This window comes from Ruditapes philippinarum, unplaced genomic scaffold (assembly GCF_026571515.1).
Source record: "Ruditapes philippinarum isolate M1 unplaced genomic scaffold, ASM2657151v2 ctg736_1_1_1_1, whole genome shotgun sequence".
NCBI lineage: Eukaryota > Metazoa > Mollusca > Bivalvia > Venerida > Veneridae > Ruditapes > Ruditapes philippinarum.
The window spans coordinates 29,415-57,348 of NW_026865754.1; the positions used below are offsets into that span (position 1 = coordinate 29,415).

General features: G+C 31.4%; 1 protein-coding gene across 1 annotated transcript; it reads left to right on the plus strand.

Annotated features, from left to right (window-relative positions):
* The first annotated feature begins 566 nt into the window (after positions 1 to 566).
* Positions 567 to 27,934, plus strand: LOC132730189 (secretin receptor-like). Its single transcript, XM_060716045.1, has 15 exons — positions 567 to 634; positions 9,866 to 9,930; positions 10,301 to 10,400; positions 11,055 to 11,165; positions 12,708 to 12,868; positions 15,019 to 15,113; positions 15,479 to 15,647; positions 16,218 to 16,374; positions 18,639 to 18,699; positions 19,298 to 19,367; positions 20,576 to 20,667; positions 21,251 to 21,389; positions 22,068 to 22,109; positions 23,593 to 23,683; positions 27,214 to 27,934. Exons 2-15 carry the CDS (start codon positions 9,877 to 9,879, stop codon positions 27,345 to 27,347), a joined length of 1,476 nt encoding a protein of 491 aa, XP_060572028.1. The 5' UTR covers positions 567 to 634; positions 9,866 to 9,876; the 3' UTR covers positions 27,348 to 27,934.

Below are 27,934 nucleotides of genomic sequence, written 5' to 3' on the forward strand. Positions count from 1 at the left end.
ACATTCAATTAATGTATTTCAGTAAGAAACGATTTGAATGAACATTTGGTCATTTTAACTGCATATTGCTATGGAATAAAAAATGTGTTTCTTCATATTATTCATTTAATGATTTTTGATATGATGAGTGCGTTAGTATGAGATTTTCTGTCTAAGCTCAAAGTATATTATGAATCATACATTGATATGAAAGATACATTTATATAAGAATCAAATAAAACAAAATCAAGAAACGTTTCTTTGAAAAGTACATGTAAGCACTAATGTTACTAGTATTTAAGGAAGAAAATCAGACAGACTGACCTTTTATTAAGATTTGAGACCGGACAATTGTATTGATTGTAGGATAACAAAGTGGTCTTTAGTACGTAATTTTATATATATACAAAGACTAGAATGTTCCGACGAGTCATTCCCATATTCTGGTACAAAAATACGTATATATGTGTTCAAAATGTATGAATATGCTCGTTAGCAAATACAGAAGATTACTAACAATCAAATATTTTTACGGGTCTAACGTTTGGATATAATTTTCTTATTTCAGGTTATGACAGTCTGTGTACAAAGATTGTAAAAAGATTTGGTGTTATGTGATTTATAATTCTTTACATCTATCTTCCGTTTTCTCTTGGTAGGTATTGTGAGATAATATGCTTTGTGACATCTTTATCCTTCTTACGACAATTTAATACCACAAGAAGGGGCATATTTTTTAAACACTTTTTATACTTATATATTTCCACTTAAAGCAATAATTTTAACATCTAAAAATCATTTAAAGACTTGAACAAAGGCAGTTCCGCATTACACACTATTTCAGTTTTGCATCGTGTTCTATGTATTCTCTACATTAACAATTAAAATGACAATTTAATTGTTGATAACTGCGAAATAGGTATATCCGATATGCAAGCATTGCAGTAAACAAACTCATTTTAACTCAGTTTGCGTATGCATGATGCGAATTCAAATATCTACCCTCTGCAAAATCTACTAAAACAATACTCTTCTCTAAAATATGAATGTATTAAATGTGGTTTTTTAAGATTAATAGAATCAATATGCATATTTGGCGCCATATGTAAAAACGACGTCGATTATTTTCATATTATATATATTTTCATTTAAAAGATACAAACTGCTTGGTGTATATGTAAATTAATAACACATGCTAGTTTTTCTGTGTTAATTCTTATTGATTGGAAAATAGAGATTAATATGTTGTACTGCAATAAGAAGTTAAAAGCCATACATTTTGAATGACATTTTATTTGAACAAAAATATTTATATTGCAATTTGGATTAATCAAGGGAAGTTTTAAATAAAATAAATTTCGGAATCTAATTTTGAGGAGCATTGCCGGTTTACGTGGATTCCAAATGAATCAAATTGTTTGTTAAAAAGATTACTCGACATTTTCTTTGAAGAGTGATTAATTTTTTAATTGTCGTTTGGAAATATTTTGATATGTAAGCTCATGCCATTCTAAAGAATATTTTACTATCAACTGTCGCAGTACCTTTTTTTTTCAATGTATGAAAAGGTGAATTTAGAATTAATTTTATTTCCTTTAATATTTAAAATCAATATTGTTTGATATGCTTATAGTTGACTGATATTCATAGACTGAAAAAAAACTAAAAACAAAAACCATAATAATTATAATGATTTAAATTTCATCAGACAGATCAAATGATTATCAGGCTAAAGTTTGTTGGTTTAATTTTAGTCTGTAATATAAATCAAATGATATTGGCTTACCTTTGGAATTAGTTAAGCCAATAACCCTTGTGCAAATATTTGTGCTTGGTATCCTTTGACTTAACTACGGTCATCTTGCCCGATAAGTTCATGAATTTCATTCAAATATTATTAATAGATAATTATGAGAACGCAGGTATTTGATGTGCCTTTGAAGAATTTGGTTTACATACTCTATAATGTTTATGTACATTGTCTATGCATTTATTAATTTTATTTTCATATTTTCGCAAATGCTCGAATCATCGTCTGTTTATCGCAATTATGTTGTCATGCCTACGATTGTTTTCGTTCATTATTTTGTTCCTTTACCAATTTCTTTTATTTTCTCGTGTGTTTCATAAATCCAGCTAGCAAGTGTGTTTTGACGAAAAGGATCAAATATGAGTTTCAAATGATGAATTTTATGTGCAATCGTTAGTTTGTGTTTGTTTTCAATATCACAGTAATCAAAGCGTCTTAACGTGATAAGTTACATAGACTTAGATAAACGCATCTACATATCTTCGCTTACAAACCCTATTACATGTAGAGAAACTTGTGTTCTTTGCATTAATGTTCGACGGCTAGAGTCATTCCGTGCATATTCATTTAGAATAATTTCAAAAGATTTAGTAGAATTTAAAATCTAAAAACCCTTCTGTAAATTGTGCGTCATTTAAACATCTTTCTTGTTGAACGTTTTCTGTCAAGAAGAGGATGTGTTTCAGAGATGGTAGTCATTAAGTCAATAATGCAAGTTAAATAAGATCTTTCTATCACATTAATAAAGACGAATATTTATAGTCTGTGTTGCAGACATAGCGATTTCTTGGAATGTACTTTGTCGACTATCTTATTTTAGAATTAGTCGAATAAAAAAATAAGGTCATAAGAAATCATTTTCTAGTGCATTGTATCGCTAGAGCACTTTCTTGTAAAATAAAAGTATCATAGCACATGTCTTCTAAAGGTTAAGTAAAGTACTAAAACATTTATAACTGATTGAAAAGAAAAATGTAATGCATAATTGTATTTTGTTTCGAGGACTTGTCAAAGCTTTTGCTTTTCTATATACAGTTTGCTTTCATTTCTACAATGCTTTGAATGTTTTTTTCTTTTCCTCAATATTGTCATAATTGTTGTATAATTATTAAATGTTATACAATTCATTAAAAACAGTATTACATACATAATTGCTGATTTCTATTGAAATATGTCAGGCATACAAAGTCTCATAGTTTTTATTTTGTACCTTAATTAAGAATAAACATGATATTATTGTTGTTCAGATTACTCAATATTTGTATTGAAATAAACATTTGGTCATATATCTGCAGACGGAAAATGTTTGTAGCTTGACTTATAAATGGAAGAGATATCTCAAAAATAAAGCCATACACATTGGCTTAATGTCTTTTTTCATATTTCAGCTCTACATAAAGCACCTTTCAGTGGTTTCTTTCAAATTATATACTTCCTTGTTTAAAATGCACTGTCTTTTTGTATGAAGTGAATGCACCCTGTTTACACATGCTAAGGTCAAATATTTCAAAATTCAACTAAATCTATCTAAAGTCCATCCCTAAGAAATGCTATGAAATGACTTATTTCTCAATGAATAATCTGATTTTATGATAATAATCCGGTAATGTAAGCAATTTTATTAGATAGGTTGATAGCTATAGCTTTATGTTTTGAGCAAAATTTAAATATCAGTTAATGAAATCAGTTGACATAGATAGATACTCAAAGACACTTTCATCTATATGAAGAATCAGGTGAATTTGGTATATCATATTTAAATATTTTAAATGATTATGAATTTTCATACATTTATGATAATTGTGACAATATAGACAATGTTTTGTTTTTATTTGAATATAAATGCCGTCGTTTTGATTTTTCCAAACAAGAATGGTTCCGTAGTCTTGAAAAGTCATGTTTTACATATACAAATGTATATAGAAATGTTCAACCTTGTTTTGAATATGAATGGTATTTAAATATAATACCTAGGTGTTTAAAATTTTATATTTTTAGATTAGATTAGATTGTCTTCCTCTAAGAATTCAAACGTGAAGATTCAGATCTAGTAGAAATATGATTCTTCGTATTGTTTGTTTTGCAATGATTTAGATATTGAAGACGAATACCATTTAATTTGTATATGTAATGCTATGATGTATAAGTTATGAAATAATCTCTGCTATGTTCTGTTCTGATGTGTAAGAAAACAACACTTAAAAACTTCCTTATAGAAATCCATCAGTTTACAAATTTACTCAACTGTTAAACTCAAAAATAAAGATCTTATACATTTATTACAAATTGTTAAAGAAGCTGTTTCCATTAGGTATGCACTTTCAACTGCACTGTCTTAAATTGAAATCAATGTTCATGCTCCAAATGTTTTGTTTCGATTCCAAAGATATCCATAATTTATCCTATTTATTTACCAAACTATACAGTAAATGCACAGTTTACCATAACTACATGTTTGTTTGCTTGTATATTTGTTTGTATGTTTGTTTGTTGTCATGAAACTACTGTATACGTAAAATATGATGTCCTTATTTTGTTTGCTAAATACCAATCAGCTTTTACATATATGTGAATGTAATGTATTGTAGATGGTGAACTTTGTACAAGTCTTTATAAAATTTCTGTTCTATTCTGTACTGTATGAAAAAAAGAGTTATTAATGGAATATTTGATATGAAAATATGTTGTCTATATTCTGTCTATATTCAGAAAACTTAAGTTTAACTATTCATAATTGCGTTTTAACACATTCAGTAAGTATTTTATTGATCAGTCAAAAAACTTACAAAAAAAATCAAAGAAGTTAAGTGAACAAATGAATAACGTTACCAATACATAATTAACAAAAATTAAAAAAGGTAAGTGAAAAAAATGCTGCAAAATACTTTAATAAAAACACGAAGTTATGTTTCCTATTTATACCTTGAATGTTTTTCTAAATGTGATTGGTCGCATTGTGAAATTGAATTACAATATTTCGTATACAATATTTTGACCTTATAGAGATTGTCACAATTTAACAAGATATTATAGTACGTCGTTTATATGTAAACATTTTATGCTTGTTCAGCCGTTTAACAATCATGTATCAAGTTAAGCTCATCCCAATATATTTACATATTGACCGTTTCAACTTCAAAATTTAAAAACAAAATAATTATAGATAGAAAGCGCAGGCATTTATTTTTAAATAGAAACTATTTGACTGTCATAACAAGTGAAGGATTATGAAAATAGAGTCCTGATTCATTTTGGTAAGTTTTATACAGATCGATTTTTTTGTGTGTGTATTTTTCAACATTTGTTCACTGATAGTTAAAGAATATTAAAAAATGATTTTTAAGAAGAACATGCCTCGAGATTATAAAACTTTTTTTTTCTGAGTTATGTTTCAAATATTGTTATTTTCGTTGGTCAGTGGAAGTTTTTCTGTAGATTCTGACCAATCAAATACCTAATATATGAGTTTGAGTATGTCTTTATAACTTTTGACCCTGATTTCATACAAACTGTATACTTTTTCTTTCATTTGTTTTGTATTTTCATGAACTATTCTTTTTTCATTTTTGACACTACATTATTCACAAAAACGTTTGATTGTCTTAAAATTTCTGTTATTTATATTAAATAAAAGCAATGACATTATAGAAAAATGAAAATATGTGATTGTTGCAACTTTGAAGAATATTCTATATGATAAACTTATTGATTGAGAGACTGTATTTGTTTGGTACAAGATACATGTTTGTTTCGGTGTGACTTCATTTTCTTGCGAAGCAATGCGTGATTTCTGACATGTTATAATGAACGAGTTCTCCCTGAATAAAACGACCTTTTTTGTTGTTGTGTTATATTAAACTGCATTAAAATGAGAATTAACGAAAAGTCTATTTTCGTTTATTGTTTACAAAAGAATAAACTGGTAATGTAGTTTTCCATGAGTGCATTTTGTAAAATATTACTTTGTTCATTTTTACCATCCACCAATGTTGTGATTTGAGTAATGTCAATATAATGTTGTTAACACAATGAGGGTGGTTAAAATACTGCACGTGGAGATAAAATTATAAATAAGAAAGATAATTGCATTTTTCATTTCTTGCTCATTAAGCAACATCTGCCAATCTATCTAAAATTCTATCAGACTTGTCTTTACATATGGTTTGGAATTATAACAGAGCAAGAGTCACTCAGCACAAATGCTATGAATTACAAACTTTAAGGACATTCATTTTTACCTAATATATTACCATTATAAGTTTACAATTTTCTTCTTTGGAATTATAACAGAGCAAGAATCACTCAACACAAATGCTATGAATTACAAACTTTAAGGACATTCAATTTTAACTTATATTTTACCGTTATTAGTTTACAGTTTTCTTCGCAACGCATTTCTATAACAAAAGCAAAACATAATATTTATCTTGAAATACCGTAGATATAAACTTCACTAGATATTGTGATTTAGCAACACTATTAGCTGCTGAAAACTAGATCATGCGTAAAGCTTTTGAAAGATTTTTATCATCCATATAAGAAAAGAACGGAGATAATGATAACAGATATGATAGTGAAATATTTAAAGATATTTACTATTTTGTTTATCTTTATGCTAAAATATTCATTCAACTGATTTGGAACTTTTAGTGTTTGAAATATCAATATTATAAACATTTTTTGTTTTTTCTTCTTGGAAGTACATAATATATTATATTTGTATGTTCTGTTAAAATAGTTCACAGACAGAAAGTTCATTGAGAGAGAGTTTAAATTGCCACAATGTATAATTGAATAGAAATACAATAAAATATTCAATATATTTTAATAAGGCATGTATGTGTATTATAAATATATATTATTTATTCCATTTTTACTAAATGTTATATAACCCCCTCCGTAGTCGAGTGGTTAGAGTCGATGACTTCTAATCCAGTTACCTCTCTGGCGTGGGTTCGATCCCAGGGAGATGCTTTGGTAGTTTAGCGCGGAGGAAGGTTGTCAAGTACTGGTGTAACTCTCCAGGAACGATGGTTAGGAAACTACCCGCCTATATGACTGAAATACTGTTGGAAAAAGGCGTAAAATGACACAAACAAACAAACAACTAGAAATGTGTCCATAGGACACGGATGCCCCCACACGCCACTGTTCTGTCAATCTTATGACTCTAGGTCAAATATTTTTTGGACTACATGTGCCACAAGTTGAAAACTAAAAATCAACAAAGGGCCATAATTCTGTAAAATTTGGTCCCAGCAAAAAATACTTCCTTTACTACCATCTACACATTAAGGTTGTTAATCCCTGGAAGTTTAAGCAAAATCTGCCATCCGGTTTAAGACGAGTTGCATTCACAAAATTTCAACATAGTATATAATGAAAAAATCAAAAAAGGGCCATAATTCTGTCAAATTTGGTTGCAGCAAAAATTCCTTTCTTTATAACCATCTACACATAAAGGTTGTTCATTCCTGGAAGTTTAAGCAAAATCTGCTATCCGGTTTAAGAGGAGTTGCATTCACAAAATTTCTACATAGTATATAGTGAAAAAATCAACAAAGGGCCATAAATCTGTAAAATCTGTAAAATATGGTCGCAGCGAAAATTCCTTCCTTTACTACCATTTAAACCTGAAGGTTGTTCATCCCTGTAAGTTTAAGCAAAATCTGCCATCCGGTTTAAGAGGAGTTACGTTCACAAAATTTCTACATAGTATTTAGTGAAAAAATCAACAAAGGGCCATAATTCTGTTAAATTTGGTCGCAGCAAAAAATCCTTCCTTTACTACCATCTACACATAAAGGTTGTTCATCCCTGTAAGTTTAAGCAAATTCTGCCATCCAGTTTAAGAGGAGTTGCGTTCACAAAATTTCTACATAATATCTGGTGAAAAAATGAACAAAGGGCCATAATTCTGTTAAATTTGGTCGCAGCAAAAATTCCTTCCTTTACTACCATCTACACATTAAGGTTGTTCATCCCTGTAAGTTTAAGCAAAATCTGCCATCCTGTTTAAGAGGAGTTACGTTCACAAAATTTCTACATAGTATTTAGTGAAAAAATCAACAAAGGGCCATAATTCTCTTAAATTTGGTCGCAGCAAAAAATCCTTCCTTTACTACCATCTACACATGAAGGTTGTTCATCCCTGTAAGTTTAAGCAAATTCTGCCATCCAGTTTAAGAAGAGTTGCGTTCACAAAATTTCTACATAGTATCTGGTGAAAAAATGAACTAAGGGCCATAATTCTGTTAAATTTGGTCGCAGCAAAAATTCCTTCCTTTACTACCATCTACACATTAAGGTTGTTCATCCCTGTAAGTTTAAGCAAAATCTGCCATCCGGTTTAAGAGGAGTTGCGTTCACAAGATTTCGGGACGTACGGACGGACTGACGGACGGACTGACGTATTGACGGACTGACGGACGGACGGACAAGTGAACGCTATATGCTCCCACATTGTGGGGGCATAAAAACTAAATGTTATAACTGTCTGATGAGAGTTTATCGAAATTATTCTAAAAATGATTAAATCATAAATGTTCCTAAATAGAAATAACCTTAAAATAATAATGTTGTTTTTGTAAGATATGTTTCTCTGTAAGTCTGTAACTTTGTATGCATATGGTAAGTCACAGAGTGGTTTTACTTAACTCATATTATCAAATCACGGCCATTCAGATGAATGACCAAAACAAAACAAGCTGATTAGTATGTTTGTGTTAACATTTTACGCTCGTTTAGTTGTTTAACAACCATCATGTAACAAGTTCAGCTTGACATAATACTATCAAATACTGACCTTTACAACTTGAAAATTTCAAACCAAAATAATTAAGGTAGATTGTGTGGGAATATTTCAAGGTGAAAATATTTGACGATCATAGCATTTTAAGGATGTTAAAGTGAAAGTCACAATTATTCAATTTTGATTTCAATTTGGTAGGCTACCAACATTTTGAAATAAATGAATTATTTTCAACGGATTGTTGAGGATTAGTTATAGCTTGAGTTGAAACAGCAGGTTATATGTAAGTGTATTTGTTCGTTTTGTTTAAACATTTGTCCGAGAGATGAGCGCATATTTCCAGTTTGTTTAAAAATGTAATATTTCTTAATTTTATGACGTCGTTCATGTAATTATTAATAAGCGAAAAAAAATGTATGCTCGATGTATGTTACCGTTGAAAAAAAATACACAGGTATTTTCTTTGAATATACTTTTTAAATATTATTTCTTTGTTTTTTATTGTTATCATTATCCATATTGTTAAATTAAAGCATCAATATCAATATAGTAAATTCTCCAGGATTGCAGAAATTAGGGGGGGGGGGCATGTTGAGAAAAAAAAAACATGCATGAAATAATATGAGCTGCGTCATGACAAAACCAACACAATGGGTTTGCGACCAGCATGGATCCAGACCATCCGCGCAGTCTGATCAGGATCCATGCTGTCCATACCAGTTTCTTTACTTGTTACACGGTTTGTAAGCAAACACCATGGATCCTGATCAGACTGCGCGGATTTGCGCAGGCTGGTCTGGATCCATGCTAGTCGCAAACGCGCTATGTTGGTTTTGTCGTGACGCGGCTCATAAATTATATAGTTGGAAAACGTAAGAAAGAAAGCTTCATGTTAAGTATTTTGCTTGCATTTTTCTACTTTGTTTATTTTGGTTTTAAGATTATTCCTTTTATTTCGTGTCATGCTTCCTTCAAATGACCATATTTATCTGATTCGTGTCAGGTCATTTGAATTAATATGCCTCATCTTAAATTAGTATCTTAAGACAACACATTGTCAGATACATTGTTTTTTACTCTTCATTTTGCACACACAAAAGTTATCATCATGAAGATATATGAGTTTTCATTTCAGTTATTGGAAAATTGTCTGATGTTACATTGATGCTTAAATACTCATCTGTTGCAACAGATTTTCTAACGACTGTCTAATTAACGTCACTCGTCTAGAGAGGGAAAACATGAACTTTTGGAATGAAACCATTTTCTTACTAGTGTGAATACCATAACATGATAACATCTTTGGTGTTGTTGATTTTTTGTAGGAACTGATGCAATGGATTGCGAGGAATTTTATAACTATACGAAATATTCAAAGGAACTTGGGAATGTAAGTACGTGTATCTTGATGTATGCACTTAAATTGGAAAGGAAGATTTGACTTTTTATACTTAACAAATATTATGATTTCAATTTTGTACGTTTGACATAAGATGATCACGTATTAAAAGGAGTATTATAGAATTATATAATTTAATCATATTATTGAATTATATTAACACCTTCATTGCATTATTATTTAAGGCAAAACTTGAAACAGTTTAAACAACATTTCATCAATTAATTAATTAATTAATTAATTTTCATGTTTTATTTTCTTTCTGGAGCCCCATGTCCATAAAGAACATGTGTGCATTGTAAGAAAAATAATAATGAAGCGTTTTGAATATTGATATACTATTTACACGTTTGATATCTAGGACGTTGCATACCTTGAAAGTAAACAGCAAAGGTTTCTTCTGGCATTAAAAGAGAAAGAATGCAGGTGCCGGATGCAGTCAGATCCTGTTACGCTGACAGGTAAGAAAATGTATTACTAATATTTTGATAATAGGACTGAACGCTAATATACATGTGCATATATAAGCCTTAGAAAGTCATTTAGCTTACGGAACGTCGGTGGTTCTACTCAGGTTCCCGTTCGTGCCTGAAATTATGTACGGAAAGGCACCTAAGGTCTTCCTCCAAGAGTAGAGCCGGAACGTCGCCATATGACCTATTATGTAAAGGTGTGACGTAAAACCTATTAAACAAATCATAGAAAGTCCTTTGCTTGCAACTATTTGTGTTTGTTGTTGTTGTTTTTAACTACAACGTAGATTATATATTAAAAGACGCATTTAGCTCAGTCAAAACGACATAAATTCATCTACATAATTTCTTGTGGTTTCTGTTATTGTCAAAGTGAATAATCATATATCAAAGCAGAACTGAATCTTTTAAAATGATACTGCTAGATAAAGCAAAATAACAACTTTATTTTTAATTAGTTATTCATTATTATTACAATTATTGTTCTTATTATTCTTCTTCTCCTTTTTGTTCTTCTTATTCTTCTTCTTCTGCTTCTTCTTCTTTTTTTTCTTCTTCTTCTTCTTCTTCTTCTTCTTCTTCTTCTTCTTCTTATTATTATAATTATTATTATTATCATTATTATTATTACTATTATTATAGGAACATATTGTAATCGTACGTGGGACAATGTTATGTGTTGGGGAGATACACCCGCGGGAACAACCGTCAGTCAGCCGTGTCCGGCCTACATTAACTACTTTCAAAAATACAGTAAGTACAGCTACAGTCTCACTTACATCCCAGCAGAGCCCGGGTAGACGTCCGGGGTGATCAGGGATCGACCGGGGTACGACCGGAACCAACCGGGGTACATCCGTAAATCTGCTAGCAACGTCCGGGATGATCCGGGAAAATCCGGCATTCGACCCCGGATGGAATAAAATATTTAATATCACCGGGGTGGTCCGGGATGATCCGGGAAGGTAAAGCTTTGCCGGCTTCATCCTTAGCTCTGCCGGGAACGACCGGGGTTATACCGGGGAAGCACCGTAGCTCTGCCGGTACAAACCGGGGATGATCCGGGGTATGATATAGCCGGTAGAGCTATGGTAGAGCCCCGGTAACTACATGCAGATCCTCGGAGGATAAAGGTAGAGCTACGGCTGATCCCGGCAGAGCCCTGGAAAAGCCTGGATCATTTCAAAAGAAAAACGACAATTTGCGATGATTGCACTTGTTTGTATTAAAACCCTTCCGATTTCCCTTCTATCCAGTATGGCATAAGGATTTTTCAGAAAATCGTCATGAATAACTAACTATTCTGGAACAATAGATATCATATTAGATAAAAATTATGTATCAATGTTATCATTTTCGGGCGTTTTCAATCCACCGGGGTTCTACCGGGGCTCTGCCTGGATCGTCCTGTGCTCTGCCGGGGCTTTGCCTGGATCGACCGGGGCTCTTCCGGCATCATCCAGGAACGACCGGGGAAGCACCGGCATGAACCGTAGCTTCACCTGGGTTCTGCCTGGATGATCACGCATCCTGGGTGGTTAGTTGGGAACTACCGTAGTGCTGCCGGGGTAAGTGTGACCGCAACAATAATTTCACCCCGGATCGTCCCGGATCATCCCGGTAACTAACCGGGATGGTCCTGGGCTCTCCCGGGGGGAAGTGAGGCCGCAGCTTAAGAGTCATCCGTATTCATTCTTGAAGTATTCTTTGATTTTTAGCATGTTCTTAAATGTTTTTAATTGTACTTTTTAAATAAAAGTATCTGCAGATACTCTAGAAATAATCACAATAGAAAACGTATAGGTCGTGGAACAAGACAAACTGTCTGAGGATCAGTTCGATTATACCAGGCCCGGAGTGTGACCATATGACATCATTTTCATTTGTTATAACATCAAACACTGTTCGTTTAGAGAAGCAGATTAAGGAATGTTTCAAAATTGTTTCACATGCTATGTATGCCGGAATAAGTATATTTAAACCAACTTTATTGCGAGTAATAGATTAAAATATGCAATGTAGAGAATTCGTACATCGTCCTAGTTAATAACTGTAGAAGTAAATATATTCAGCTCCCTTCTAAAGAAGTCTGTTATAGATAAAGTATCTGCTCGTCGATATGGTCCATTCCGGTGGCGAGGGATAAATAACCAAATACATACACACATACATGATCTTAATATACAAATGTACAGTAAAAAACAAAGACATTAAAATTTAAGGCTTTTAAAGTTCATTGTGATAATTTACCCTGATTATTGCAAAATAAAATATTGAATAATACTTTTATTTCAGACTACGCTACAAGAATATGTTTAGAGAACGGAACATGGTTTTCATTGCCACGGTCTGACGGAAGTGTTAACAATAAAGGTTGGACTAATTTCACGGAATGCCCAAATAACATAACGGAAAGTAAAGAGGAAATTACCAACGATGTTCCGCATATTTTCTCGGTGAATATTAGTATATCTTTAATCTTCATCGCGCTAATTATCTTAGATGGAGTCGTGCATCCTTCAAATTGAATGTTTTATCCTTCAAATTAAATGTGTAAAAATTTCATCATTAATGAGAAAGTTTTTAAGATATATGCTCCCTGAATGGTGCACAATGTAGACCATGATTAGACGTAACGGAGGTGCCTTTACTGGTCACATGGGAGTATACAGCTGCCACCAGCAGTCCAAGGGTTTGTGCATCTCATTGACTTTTTATCGAAATATAAAAGGCACATTATTCACCAGAAATCCTTATGCTTTTATTCTTTAGAAATACCTTACATGTGTTAAATAATGATTTAGTAATGGATTAAGAGCTTGTAAGATATTCAACAACTGAAAAAGTAGCGCTAAACATGCAGAGATGTATTGTAGAGGTAGCAAAATGTAAACAAAGTACATTGTAGTATTTAGACCTCCAAAAATCTTAACTATACCATTTGTCAAATGAGCAAAACAAAAGCAAACGATAGTTTATGTATATGACAAACATATTGTTGGAAACTGTGACAAGATAGAAACATTAACGTTTTTGAGAAATGGAAATTATATCATTTCGAAGGCATAATGGCCCTTTAAAATTGCTGTTTCTAGTACTCGCTAGCTTTGGCACTTACAATCCACAAAATAATAGCACTTATAATTAATGTGTCAAAGTAAACAGAAAAACTGTCTCGTCATAATTAACAATTGCAAGTAGCAGATTCAATCAGTGTTTACGGTATGCAGAGTATAATATAATTTTATGATAAAATACATCTATGCATTTCTGAAATGGCATTTTTTTTTTAATTTGACTTTTGACAGTACATGTATGTTCTTCTTCTAAAGGCACTAAGTGTTAGTTTTTCCACTTATTGTATATGTATTCATTGTTTTAAAACTGGATTAGAGTAGTACAAACTTTTCGCAACTACTTTATTTGACAGTTTCTCTTTCTGGTCGTATTTTTTACCGTATTTATTCCCAGATATACAATCACAATATATGTAATGATAACTCTTATTGTGATAGACCAATACTGGTTTAAATACTTTCACGAAATATGTAACGAAATGAGAAAACAGAATACAACAGAATAGAACTTTATTAAGTGAATAAGCAACTGTCTGATTTAAGTAGATGGTAAACGTTTCAGGCCAGTTCAGTTTACGGCATATGTATGATTGACAATTTCTATCGACTTTATATGTGGGCTGCTCTAAACGATCTGAGCATGCTAGCGGTGACATAATCTATCCATACGACCAGTGTAAGACAAGGATCGGTCTTCTTATCATGGGTGTAATGTTCGCTTTTCAGTTAGATTAATACAGAGTTTGAAAATTTCTCTAAAATGATGAAGGGTTTTGTCGAAATGTCTATTTGAGATAATAAGCATGTTATGAGTCAGATAAAGAGAATGGTGTCCTTGTATGGAAGACAAAACTTAGGAGACAATTGTTTAAACTCGTGACATAATAAAAGACATGTTGACCCACATACAGATAGTTCAAGAAACTGTCTTGATTTAATAACACTTTTGGTGCCAGAAATTTTAAGTTTGACAAAAAATAGTGGATAATGAATTATTCATTATTCTCTAACAATATTTAAAAAGTGCTATAAAAATATAATTAAATGTTTGATTTAATTTTTTGTCATTTGAATAATGTAATTCCTCAAACAATTTTGTGCAGTCTTTTCGTCTCACTATGACATTATTAACGTGATTTTTACAGAAATAATCAGGATATCAGACATAAATTGAGCTCTGATAATTGAGGTCTTAAATTCAGGAGATGATAATTTTTTGTAATTTTCAAGGCCCATTATGCCTCAGAAATGCTTTTAATTTTATTTCATAAAAGCTTTTATTTTTTATGGCGCGTAATATTTTAACCAAAAAGTAAATCATTAGCCAATAACCGCGCAGTCTGATCAGGATCCATGCTGTTCGCTTACCAACTCAATTACAAGTAGAGAAACTGATAGCGAACTGCATAGATCCTGACCAGACAGCGCGGATGCGCAGGCTGGTCTGGATCCATGTTGGTCGCAGACCCACTATGTTAGTTTTGTCGTGACGCGGCTCATATTATGCTAGTTTTATTATTCTTTTTCAGAAACATGTGTCAGATATGAGGGTTATGTACAATGTAGGATATGCCGTGTCTCTGGTGTCACTTTTAGTAGCCTTTACCATCATGGTTTATTTCAAGTAAGTCTTTATGTTTCTCTTGTCTCTTTTGCTCTTAAAACCGTCATTAAGTGCAAAATAAAGTACAGACAGTGTACCATTCTTGCTCTTTCAGTTTGCCGTACTCTATATGTAAAAAATAAAAAAAATTGTAAAAGAGTAGGTGTTTTAATTACATGTATATAGTTTGTAGAAGTATATTGTTCTCTTGCATTAAGGGGAGTAAAGTATTAACCAGAAGTTTATTTTTAAACAAATATGTCGCTTTGTAAAACGCATAGATTTATGTTATTATTATGTTTTCTTTATTTAGTTTAGTTCAGCTTCCTACTCATATGTTTCTGCTCTATATGTAGTCAATCATTTACATTTTTTTCTCGTTTCAGAAAGTTGCGTTGCTCTAGAAACAGTATACATTTGAATTTATTCGCATCATTCATGCTTCGTGCATCAATCAGTCTGATCAGAGAAAATTGTATGGTGGGAGGTCTAGGCTTTCCTAAAGATGTTACATACAATGAGACTGGTGGAATAATTGTATTCAAAGAAGGCCCGGTAATATTCTGCTTTAATTATTGCAAGAGACACTGCATCATTTTTGTTCCGTGCTGGCAATTTCCATGCTAATGTTTCCATGTTATAATGAAAATTCTACTAGTTTACTATAACACTATATGTCAGTAGAAATACATTAAAAAAAATAGATAAAATAAATACTGGGGTCTGCCGTAATTGTATAACTTGCATATATTAAGTTTAATTTTATAGAGCGAAGGATCCGATGGCCGTCCTCGTTTCGTAATATACCGATACATGTACCCGTTTAAAAAAGTTGCTGTCACAGGGTGATAAAATATACAGCCTAACCTCTGGAGTCGAACCAAGGACCCTGAGAACGCCGTTGTTCTGCGGCCCAACCGACTAAGCTTGTAATGCCTCTTCTCCCCAATGCATGATATATACCTTCATTCATCGATAATAATATATTTTTGCGGCTTATACGTTAGACTTATATCACTTTTATTACATAAATAATTTAAAAAGAAACACTTAAGCAACGGTAAATGATTCGTTTAATCTTGTTTATTCGGGATATCTTTATCAAATTAAATGTTTATATTCCAGCATTGGGAGTGCAGATTGTTCTTTAGCATATTCCAGTACGCCGTCGCATCCAGCTATATTTGGATATTCGTCGAGGCAGTATACTTACATATGTACATCTTCATCTCATTGTTCAGTGATAAAATCAAAGCCCGATGGTTTATCTTGTTTGGATGGTGTAAGTAATCTATATCTTTCTTTAAGACGATTTTCGACTGATCATCTGATTGGTCTAGTCGGTGCTAGGGAGCGTGAGAGCTATATGGCTTCAGATATGTTATACCATTTTCATGTTTTTCGTTGTCTTTTATTGACTCCGATATATGCGTATGATTTGAATGTATTCTTAACTGAGTCCCTTTTTGCAACATATGAATATTATTGTGATATGATTTTACTTTTGAATCTGGAGGCTTCAGGACAATGAGTCTTGTAATACGTCACATCTGCCAAGTTAACATTTCAAACTGTTCAAGTTAAGACATTGATTACGTTGGTGATGACATTTACTCGTTTTACAAGACCTTTAAGTGATAATGACAATTGTTGTAGCATCGGTTATTGTGTACGTTCATCGTTTTTTTTTTTTTGTTTTTTTTTTGGTATTTTAAGTTTACTGTTAAAGTACAATCGTTCTCTACTGAAAGAATTCAAAGATCCCGATCCGTATTAAATATCCTGTATTCATCGACTTGTTTGTGTCATATAATTGTGTCAAAATATTGACGTGTGACTTTAGTGTGTTTTCGTGTTCAATAAACTTCATATAACCCCACAATAATATGTTCAATATTTTCACAATTTCAGTTTAAGCGACTGTTTTAAATTATGCAAGTGTCTGAAATGATGCAGAAAGGGGCACCCGAGGTTTTCCTCCACCAGTTAAGCGGGAAAGTGGCCATATGACCTGTACTAGACGAGAATCCTTTCTGTCCTCCGTTAATGTATACCTCCGTGCCTATAGTTTGTATGCAAGATTGACTTTTGTTATGAATACATGCAATGATGTAAATGTATATTCATGTCAGTAAAAGTGAAAAATTATGGACTATTCCATGTATGGGCTTATCAGAGTGGTTGTATCTTCCGAATTGACTGTGTAATGATGTATTTACATGACACGGAGAACAATTGTAGACCTACAATCAACGAAAGAGATAAATGCTCCAAGTACCACACTGATCTAATTTTCCTTTTACTATATCATTATATGAGCCGTGCCATGACAAAACCAACATAGTGCGTTTGCGACCAGCATGGATCCAGACCAGCCTGCGCATCCGCGCAGTCTGATCAGGATCCATGCTGTTCGCTATCAGTTTTGCTACTTGTTATATGGTTGGTAAGCGAGCAGCATGGATCCTGATCAGACTGCGCGGACGCGCAGGCTGGTCTGGATCCATGCTGGTCGCAAACGCACAATGTTGGTTTTGTCGTGACGCGCCTCATAAACTTTCTGTACAATGCATAAAGAAACTCTGAACAAAACAGAATGAATTATGTTTTTCATCCAGAACAGGCGTATGAATAAAACGTTAACGAAAATGCATTTATACTCTTTCGTGACTTCACCACACGGTATCAAAATGTATGTTTGAGATCAGACATATTTCAGAAAAGATATAATTACATGGTACCTTTGAAAACCTTCGGCTGCAGACGATATGTCATTACTTTGAAAGATTTGACTGTCATTTCCAGAAAGTAATTCTCATATCAATTTCAACGTCGCACAGTGATAATCAGTGTCAGGAAAAATGTTTAATTACTATTTGGTTTCAATATTCTATTTTAAAATGATATTGTCTAAGAGGCAGACGACAATTTTCAACATGGCAATTTTCTAAATCTTAAATGACAGATACAGGCGGTCAATAATATCTGTCTAAATCGTAATGCTCATTAAGATACACTCGTGATGGTAAACCCAGACTACATACAAAGTTTATTTACCAACGACTGTTCCGGATACACACTCCAAGTATTGTCAAGTGAACACGCCTCCAACATGTACATAGATATATAAAAATGACAATAATACAACTTCTGATACTCGCAACTACAAATATATAATCACACGTTACGTATGCTCGATAATTATCTATTTCCTTAAAGTTAATTATTGTATGAAATAATAACTAATAAGAAATTCCAAATGCTAACAGGTCATTAACACAACTTACACCTTGATTTATGAAGTTTATTTATTTCCTTTTAATATCAGTTCTATTGACTTTCAGCCCCCTCGTACAAATCGGATAGCCTCGTGTTAAGATGCTCTCTCTATATAGATAAAGTTTAACATCTATTGATTTCACTATTAAGTTTTTCTGTATTCTTTCTTATTTTGATAGTTTTTTCTGTATTATTTATTATCTTGCATATACGATCAATGGATTTCAATTCGAACTATTCTTTTCTGTATGCGTTCTTACTTTTCAGGTTTTCCAGGGATTATAATCGTATGTCTGTGTATAGCAAGATACCATCTGGATAACTCTTTGTAAGTGCCGTCCATGTATCTTTTTACCTTTAGCATGTTGGTGGTACCTATGTGACCAATACAGACCAAGATCAATGGTTTTGTCCACATAGAAATATGGACCGGCCCTTTTAAGATGATAAAACTTTTATGGGCTAAAATGTAGGTTGATATGGAGAAAAACGTGGTACTTTGTCTTTCCTACAAAATACAAAGTCACTATAACTTTACTGATGTCAAAAATGCAAAATATAGTTCAGATATATTGCTAATGCGTAACGTTTCGTAAACTGAAACGGAACACAAAAATAAAAAGTTACAGAGGACATAAAAGGGATTTCTGTAGCTTAACCGGCATTTTAAATGTTGGGTTTTAAAAAATGACTTAAAGAAGTTTTATGCGTTACATTTTAAGCTGGACTTTACGAAGTGTACGGACACCTTTGCAGTTTCATTATGTATGAAAATGTGTAAAACACATATACTTATTATTACATCGACAAGGTTCATAACTCTGTATGACACCTATATTATAAGATTTGTCTCTTTTTCTGTTTCTCTTTTTATGAATTAAAATAATTAACGGGTGATAGAAATAGCTTGATGTTTTATTTTTCAGTTGTTGGAACACTTATAACAAAAAGGAACTGGTTTGGATTTTCAAAGGCCCAATAGTAGTGACAATATTGGTAAGATCGCTATATCACTAGGTTTAACCTTGATTCGAAAATTAACTATTGACTATTAACTATTTTCGTCAATTAAAACAATGTGAAAAAAACATAATTTACTATCTGAAACATTGTTAATGAATCACAGTGTTTGACTTACATCGTTCTGTCACACTTTGTCTGTGATACAAATTGAGTGACATTTTGATAAATATAAATAACCATTAAATAGGCGCAAATCCAGGTCTTTCCCCCAAAATACTAGGTTAGAATGTGCCTTGTGCACAATGCTAGACTTTATTATAACAAATGACCATCCATTTACCCAAGAAAGCTGGGACGAGGCTTGATTGTTCTATTTCTAACAGGCAAACACATCGTAGCACATTGTGGTGAAGTGATTTAGAAATCATTGATAGGTCATCATCAAACTTGATAAATTCAACATTTATTTATTTAAATATTGTTGTTTTGTCCATTTATATCACAATTTCGGCCAATGATATAAATATCTATTATAGTGACATTCACGGACGAAATCAATGAAAGGTCAAGGTTGAATTTTCAATTTTTCGGTGGTGTAACGATTGTTGTTCTGTCAATTTATATCAAAACTCTTGCAAATTATATAAAGATTTTATAACTTGACCTTCACGGGCAAAATAGACAAAATATCAAGGGCACAAAGTGATCAGTCGTATAAGAAACAAACATACTAAAATCGTTATATTAAAATGGTTTATTATCGAGATCGCAGTTTGAGCTATAGTGATGATTTAAGTTACCATGCCATTAGGAAACATTTGAAGTTGTGTTATATTATTTTTAAGAACTGCAATATTTGTGGTTCTTAAAGTTAACATGTCTTTGGACACCACGAAGTGGAAGGGTTGTTTATATTTAGATTATTTACAAATAATTTTGTCCAGGCATTTTGTTGTTTTTGATTTTTTGTTTATGTTGATGTTTGTTTACTGTTCGAAAATAGAAATCGACCAATTCAAAGGATTCAGTATTGTTGGTTCTAGTATTGTTTGTTGTTAATGTTATTGTTGTTGTTTTTGTTGTTCTGAAGCACTATATTACCAAAGTATACATGTATATCGTTAAAAAGGGAAAAGACATATCGTGGTTTTGCACAGCTGATTCTTTTGAAGTTGTGAGCTTAGAGAATGTTTTGGTATATAAAAAAAACATTTTATTCATGCACTTTTTATATATTTCAGCTTAATTTCATATTTTTCATCAATATCGTGAGAGTGTTGTACACGAAACTGCAAGCGCCTCATTGTCTTGATTCGAAACGCACTAAATACAGGTATTAAAATCCTTTTTCATTTACTTAACACGTTAAATAAGTGGAGTTGTCTAGCATGGTATTTGGACTGTAATTCCAAATTTTCAGATTCTGAAAAGTGTTTTAGATATCAAATTGGTAACAGCCAACATGTAACGCTACGCCATACTATACTAATCAAAGCAAACAGCTTTGAATAGTTTTATAATTTATACTGACCAGACAAAGGATTTGTGCGCGTTAGAAATAAATGACACGAATAAAATCTTATGTTTGATAAAACAAGCATTAATGATGCGTTTTACATACAGCACTTTCATTAAAACGATCACTATATACATATTTATTTAAGATATATTTATATGGCAGCGAACGTATGCATATTGTGTTGTTATTAGGGACACGGAAGAGAAAATTACGCGTCAGAAAGGTGCATTAATTATCTCCTTCCATAAATTAAATATCTAAGCGTTACATTTGATTGTACTAAAAGACACGGAAAGAAGCAAAATATACCGAACTTTCACGAGTAGACCTGTATAAATGATTTATAACCGTAACATTTGTGCATTAAGAGTTTTTCTTTTTTATTATTATTTTTCAGACGACTGGCCAGAAGTACATTCTTCCTGGTTCCGACTTTTGGCGTATATTTCTTGATATTTACAATACCACTTAATACCCTCAACGATACGATGAATTTTGTCATGCTCTTCATTGAAATGTTCTTTAATTCATTTCAGGTAAATGTATATATATATTATTTAAGGATTATGGCTTATTGTGAGCATGTCTGCCAGCTGCCATATTGGTATTTTCAAAAATAATGACGTCAAGCTGGAAAACACCCTCTCACGTGACAAAAATATAGCTGTTAGAAACAGAGGCTGAGTGTTGTCAGTAGGCAGTATTTGGTTTAGAATAACATTAACACAATGAAGTTAATATACATACATATGATACAAAAATGCAATATAAACGTGGTTGGTATAACTACAGTATACAATTGTAAAAATAAATCAATTGAAAAATGGATCTAAGTAACAATAATTATAAAATGAACTTTGAATTTATAAAAGCTGTCATGTTTTAAATGCGGAAAGTATGAATATTTTGAATCCTTGATAAGTGTTTTAGGATTTTTATTGTCATTAATATTACAAATTGTTGGTTATCCACAAAAAAATTGCGTCTTAGGTTTTAATGTTTTAACCATTCAAGTAGAAAAAAAACTCATCATCTACACGGCGCATTTTTGACATTTTCTCTAAGTACATTTAAGTTATAAATCGTTTCTCATTATTTAACGCATGAATTGTCTGCGTTTGGTTAGTAAGATGAATCTAAAAAGATAAGCTAGTCACATAAACTTATTCATTTTGAGTACTTTTATCTATGCCTATATTTGCTTTAAATTTCAGGGTCTTTTCATAGCCGTGGTACTCTGTTTCATAAACTTAGAGGTATAACGTTAACGGTATATCTAAATAGTTGTATTCATATTGTAGTTTATCATTCCTACTTTTAGCATGAATATTACAAAAGCAATTGACTTTCTTTGATCCCGTAAATCACTAGTTCTGGCTTCCATAACTTTATATGTCGCTTTTATTTTGACGTTGTGCGACAGTAAAGTTATGGGTCAACCCTATTTGCAAAGGCTACCAGAATTTTGGCAGTTCGTGTGCCCCGTACATAAAAACCTATTAAAATCACCCTAACAAATCAAATTTGGGTCAAATAAAAATACCATTTGATAAACAAGTCAATTTTGAATTAATTAGTGTTTTGTTTTTAAATGAAACTTCAATGACATTGTGTACCCAACTATTTGTTAGGTAAATATGTAGAGAATGTTTACCAATATGGAGTCTGCTTTCAAATGAAATCTTGCGGGACTTCAAGTTTTGGGAATTCTAGCATCTATTTTTAGTAACGGACCATACACTATTTTTAGTAAGTGTACGATTTTAAATAAAAACAAACAAATAATACAAACAAATAATTTATGAATCATCACTCAACACAATATAAATCCAACATGTTTTGGTACAATGTCTGTTATTGAATAAATACACCGTTATTCATAATTGCAAAGCAATGTTTTCAATTAAAAATAGCATTTGGGTCACGGGTCATGCAAAGGTATCCAAACCTAAATTCTCGCTAGTCACGTGATAATAAGGGCAGCAATGGCGGCGGATTTTATGAAATGCGAACCACTGAAAAACTTTTAGGCATTATTTCATCAATCTAACGTTCTGTGTTCAAAAATATAGACTGAAGTGTCCCAAATATATCTTACTACCTGTATTTAAATAGGTTTTGTCCAGATCACGCACATTTATTGAATTACAGCATGACATAAATATGTCACGGTTCTGGTTGACTTTCAATACGGGATTGGCTTCAGCGAACAGGTCTAGCAGTACTATAAAACCTGTTAGCTGAAGTCTCTTTAGCTAGTAAATCACGAATTGTGTATTGCTTTGATTCCATGTCGTAACCACAGAAGTGTCCGATTCTACAGAGTATTGGTTGAGACTTTTAATATTAGGTGTTTTCACAAAAGATAAAATATGCTTAGTTAAGATTGAATATCCGTGGTTCTTTATGATAACAATTTAAACTTATATATCTTAAAACTTATTTGACATTTACAATACGAAACATGACGTTGAAAAGCTAAGTAAACAATCATAAAAGCACTGACCATTGTTTTCTGATTCTGTATATTGCCAAATCGTTTTGTGTGACTTAAATTATACACGGAAATTAAAAATATACATACAAATTATTACAAGCATGTTGCTAATTGTATTATAAATTATTAATATTACTGTGTCAAACCTGTATAATTTATAACGTTTTTGCAGTACATGTATTTTGTTTTCGTTTTAAGCTTTAGTATAATAATATTAAGCATTAAATCATCATACTTTTTAGGTTCGAGAAGAAATAAAACGTTCTTGGCACCAAGGAACAATATTTCCCTGCAATAGATTTTTTTCGGGTCTGACTAAAACTGGTACTAAAAGTAAGTTATTATTATTATTAATGAGAATGAAATGAATAACTTAATTTACTATCAGAGAAAGAACATCTGAGACAATACTCCTTAAAATTCATTTGAATGTTTACTCCGCACAGCTTCTATTTAATTTACATGTATTATCTTTTTTTAACAAAAATGAAATATATCTGACAGATATAGTAGGCTAGAATAAATTATCTTCCAAATTAGTCATCAATTCCATGAATTAATCGTCACCATAGTATAGTAACGGGTTTACTTCTCATATAAATCAATGGGAGTTAACACGTTAATGTGCTTTCGTTCTAGAGTTAAGTGGATTCTTGAAGGTGAAAAACCTTCACAGTACTTTTGCAGCTTAGAGAAAAAAAATTACACTTCTAAAACTATTTATAAAATTCAAAAGGATGACGGAACAATTGTTAAAGAACAAACAGCAATTCTCGAAGAATTAGAAAAATATTATCAAAACCTATTTATGGCAAAAATACACAATGAAAATGACGATTCCTTCGAAAATTTTATTTCAAACATAGAAGCACCTGTTTTAAGTCCAACAGATTCAAATGCTTTAGAAGGTCAAATAAACTATCATGAAGCAACTTTAGTTTTACATAACATGAAAAATAATAAAAGTCCAGGATCTTCTGGTTTCAGCGCAGATTTTTACAAAGTTTTTTGGAAAAAGATAGGAGTTTTTGTCGTTAGAGCTATTAATAACGCATATGAATCAGGCAAACTTTCCATAACTCAAACACAGGGAATAATTACATGTATTCCTAAAGACAATAAACCAAAAGAATTTTTAAAAAATTGGAGACCCATAACTCTTTTAAATACAGTTTATAAAATTGCTTCTGGAGTCATTGCAAATAGAATTAAAAAAACTTTAAACAAATTAATTAGCAAAGATCAAACCGGATTTATTAAGGGTAGATATATTGGAGAAAATTCAAGACTTATATACGACATTATGCATTATACTGAACGGAAAGATATCCCTGGTCTTCTTCTTTTAATTGATTTTGAAAAAGCTTTTGATTCTTTGTCCTGGTCATTTGTTCAAAAAACATTGTCTTATTTTAATTTTGGAATTTCTATTAAACGATGGTTTAATATTTTTTATAAAGACGTACAGTCTGCTGTAAGTCAATGTGGATTTCTGTCAAATTTTGTAACAATAGGTAGAGGCTGCAGACAAGGAGACCCGCTTTCTTGTTACATCTTTATTTTATGTGCTGAAATTCTCTCTCTTAAGATAAGAAACTGTAAAGAAATAAAAGGTATAAAGACAAATAATTTAGAACATAAATTATCTCAATTTGCGGATGATACAACTTTAATATTGGACGGGTCAAGCAATTCCTTAAATCAGGCACTTGATGTGTTATCGAAATTTGCTCATATATCTGGACTAAATGTAAACTTTGATAAAACAAAAGTAATTTGGATAGGAAAAAATAAATACTCATCAAATAGTATAAAAACACGATGGAAATTATCATGGAACCAACATAATTTCAAAATGCTGGGCATAATTTTTGATGTAAATTTGAAACAAATGATACATATAAACTATGAAGATAAATTAATTAAGATTCAAAATTTAATAAATCATTGGAAAAGGAGAAGTCTCACTCCAATAGAAAAAATCGCAGTTATCAAAACGCTTTTAATTTCAATTTAAGTTTAAACCATCTTTTTATAGCCCTACCATCACCACCTCAGAACATGATAAATAAACTTAACAATATGTTTTATGATTTTATATGGCAAGGAAATGTTAAAATAAAAAATACTGTTATGGTTAAGGACTATTCAGAGGGAGGTTTAAAAATGTTAAACTTAAATGCTTTTATAATGGCTTTAAAGATAAGCTGGTTCAAAAGAATGATTAGCGATGCCTGTTGGAAAAACATTATCATAAATGAATTTGATATGCAAAAATTATTTCACTGTGGAAAACATTACATAGATAAAATTTCAAAAAGCATTTCAAACGTTTTTTGGAAGGACACTTTTAATGCTTTTTCTACATATATAGATAAGTATCCTATAAATAACGAATCTTTCGCAGAACTACCATTGTTTTATAACGATAAATTACTAATTGGCAATAAAAGTATAGTTCTTTATTCATGGTTTAAAGCCGGTGTATATTATATCGGAGATATGTTTGATTCATACGGTGCTTTTCTCTCATTAGAAGATTTTAATAATATATTCAGGCTTAATGCAAACTTTTTAATCGTTCATGGAATTAAAAAATGATAAATGAAATGAGGACAAAATTAAATTTAAGTATGAATGACGTAAAAAAAAATTGTGGACCAAAATTGCCTCTTTATCTGAAAAACATAATTATTAACAATGAAGGATCAAAACAGACTTACAACTTATTGAATACTAATAACACACAACCAACAAGTAAAGCAACCTGGATGAAAAAGCTTGATCTTCATTTGAGGAAAGTAAATGGAAAGAAATTTACGAAATGCCATTTAAAATAACAAAATATTCTAGGATACAGTGGTTTCAAATTAGGATTATTCATAGAATAATTGGCACTAACTATTATTTACATAAAATTAAATATAACGATAATCCTCTTTGTACCTTTTGTAAAAATGAAAACGAAACTATCGAACATTTGTTTTGGCAATGTAGTTTTGTAAAGGACATCATTGATATCTATTTCAAAACAAAAAAGAATATTTTTTCGTCATTAACTGCAGACGAAATGATTTTTGGCTTAACAGATGAAAGTCCTTTATCAAAAACTAAAAATCTAATTTTAATTTACTATAAGATGTATATTTATCAATGTAGAATGCAAAAGAGTATTCCCACAGTTTTTAGAGCTAAAAAATATATAACATATTGTTACAACATTGAAAAAGAGACTGCAATGATAAATAACAATGTTGAAACCTTTAATTCTGCGTGGAATTCTTATCTAATTTTCATTTATTCAGATTAACACAATATTTTTGTTTTCTTCTTCTTATAATTATTATTACTTTTATTATAATTATTATTACTATTATTATTATTATTCTCTACATATATGCAGACTTAAACTTTTAGGCTGTATTGACCAATACAAAAACTACACATCAAACTATTATATTTTTACCCCGATAAAAAGGGCTTTAGAGATAAGTAAATGACTGAAAAGATGAATAGATATGATCAATAACAATATCAAAAGCGCAGACTGCAGTGAGAGAGTGCAGATGAATGAGTGTAGTATGTAAAATGAATTATTTTTCTTTTATGATATGTTCTGTTTTTTACTTTGAATTCATTTATAGTTATATGTTTATATACCTTATATACCCATGCTGTAAATACAATGTTTATATTTGATCAATTAAAAAAAAAAAATGTACTTTGATGACAAAATATGAAATAATAATTTAACAGACAAGTAAACATGTATTATCTGTCCTTAATTTCCGTCTATAAACAACTTGAATATCCCAAAGAACAATACTTTGGCTAAAACTAATTAAGATATATTTTTCTTTCAGTTGATAGTACAAGAAGATATAGAGGTGAAACTGTTGATAGTTTTGTCGAATTAGAAGAACTTAACAAACGGCAAGATTTAGGACGAAACGGAGATGCAAATAAACTGAACACTCCATTCTTGGAAGATACTTGAACGAAATTTGTAACTGTTCTAAATAGATAGATAAAGTCAAATAACAGGACAGACAGGCCATGAAAATTGGACATACATGTATGTTAGGGTGGTTTTAAAGAATAAGAAAAAACTCTAAAGCGGATGTAAACACTGTCTAACTTCAAAGATTTTTGAAAATAATTTTTGGAATGAATATATATTTATACATTTTACGGCACGATTGTAATTTTTTCAAGCTCTTTTGTTTATCTACATTTTACCCACAAGTCATCCAGAGCCTGTGATGGTATAATGGTTACTTTCCAGCTTTAATGTAGAGAAAGACTCGGGTGTTATTTTTGCGTTGTTACAAACCAAAAAGTACATGTTAATAGAATTGCAAGTTAGTTGGACAGCTGGGTAGCTCACTGAAAAGAAGTCCCGCAATAGTTAGGGGAAATGATTCATAATATTCAGCCTTTATCACTCGGCCACGAAACGGAGACCCAAAGTTCGTGCATTGTTTTCTTGAAAATGAGACCGGGGATTTAAGATCAACCAGAGATAGCCATTTACTGGAGTGACAATTGTAACTATGAAATTGAAATAAAAAGTTTCCTTCTTGA

What these genes read in the sequence shown, in the direction of transcription:
- LOC132730189 (XM_060716045.1), top strand. Translation starts at nt 9,877, where the DNA reads ATGGATTGCGAGGAATTTTATAACTATACGAAATATTCAAAGGAACTT. An exon ending in AGATCCTGTTACGCTGACAG is followed by an intron (nt 10,401 to 11,054) that starts GTAAGAAAATGT and finishes CTATTATTATAG; the next exon opens with GAACATATTGTAATCGTACG. An exon ending in ACCATCATGGTTTATTTCAA is followed by an intron (nt 15,114 to 15,478) that starts GTAAGTCTTTAT and finishes TTCTCGTTTCAG; the next exon opens with AAAGTTGCGTTGCTCTAGAA.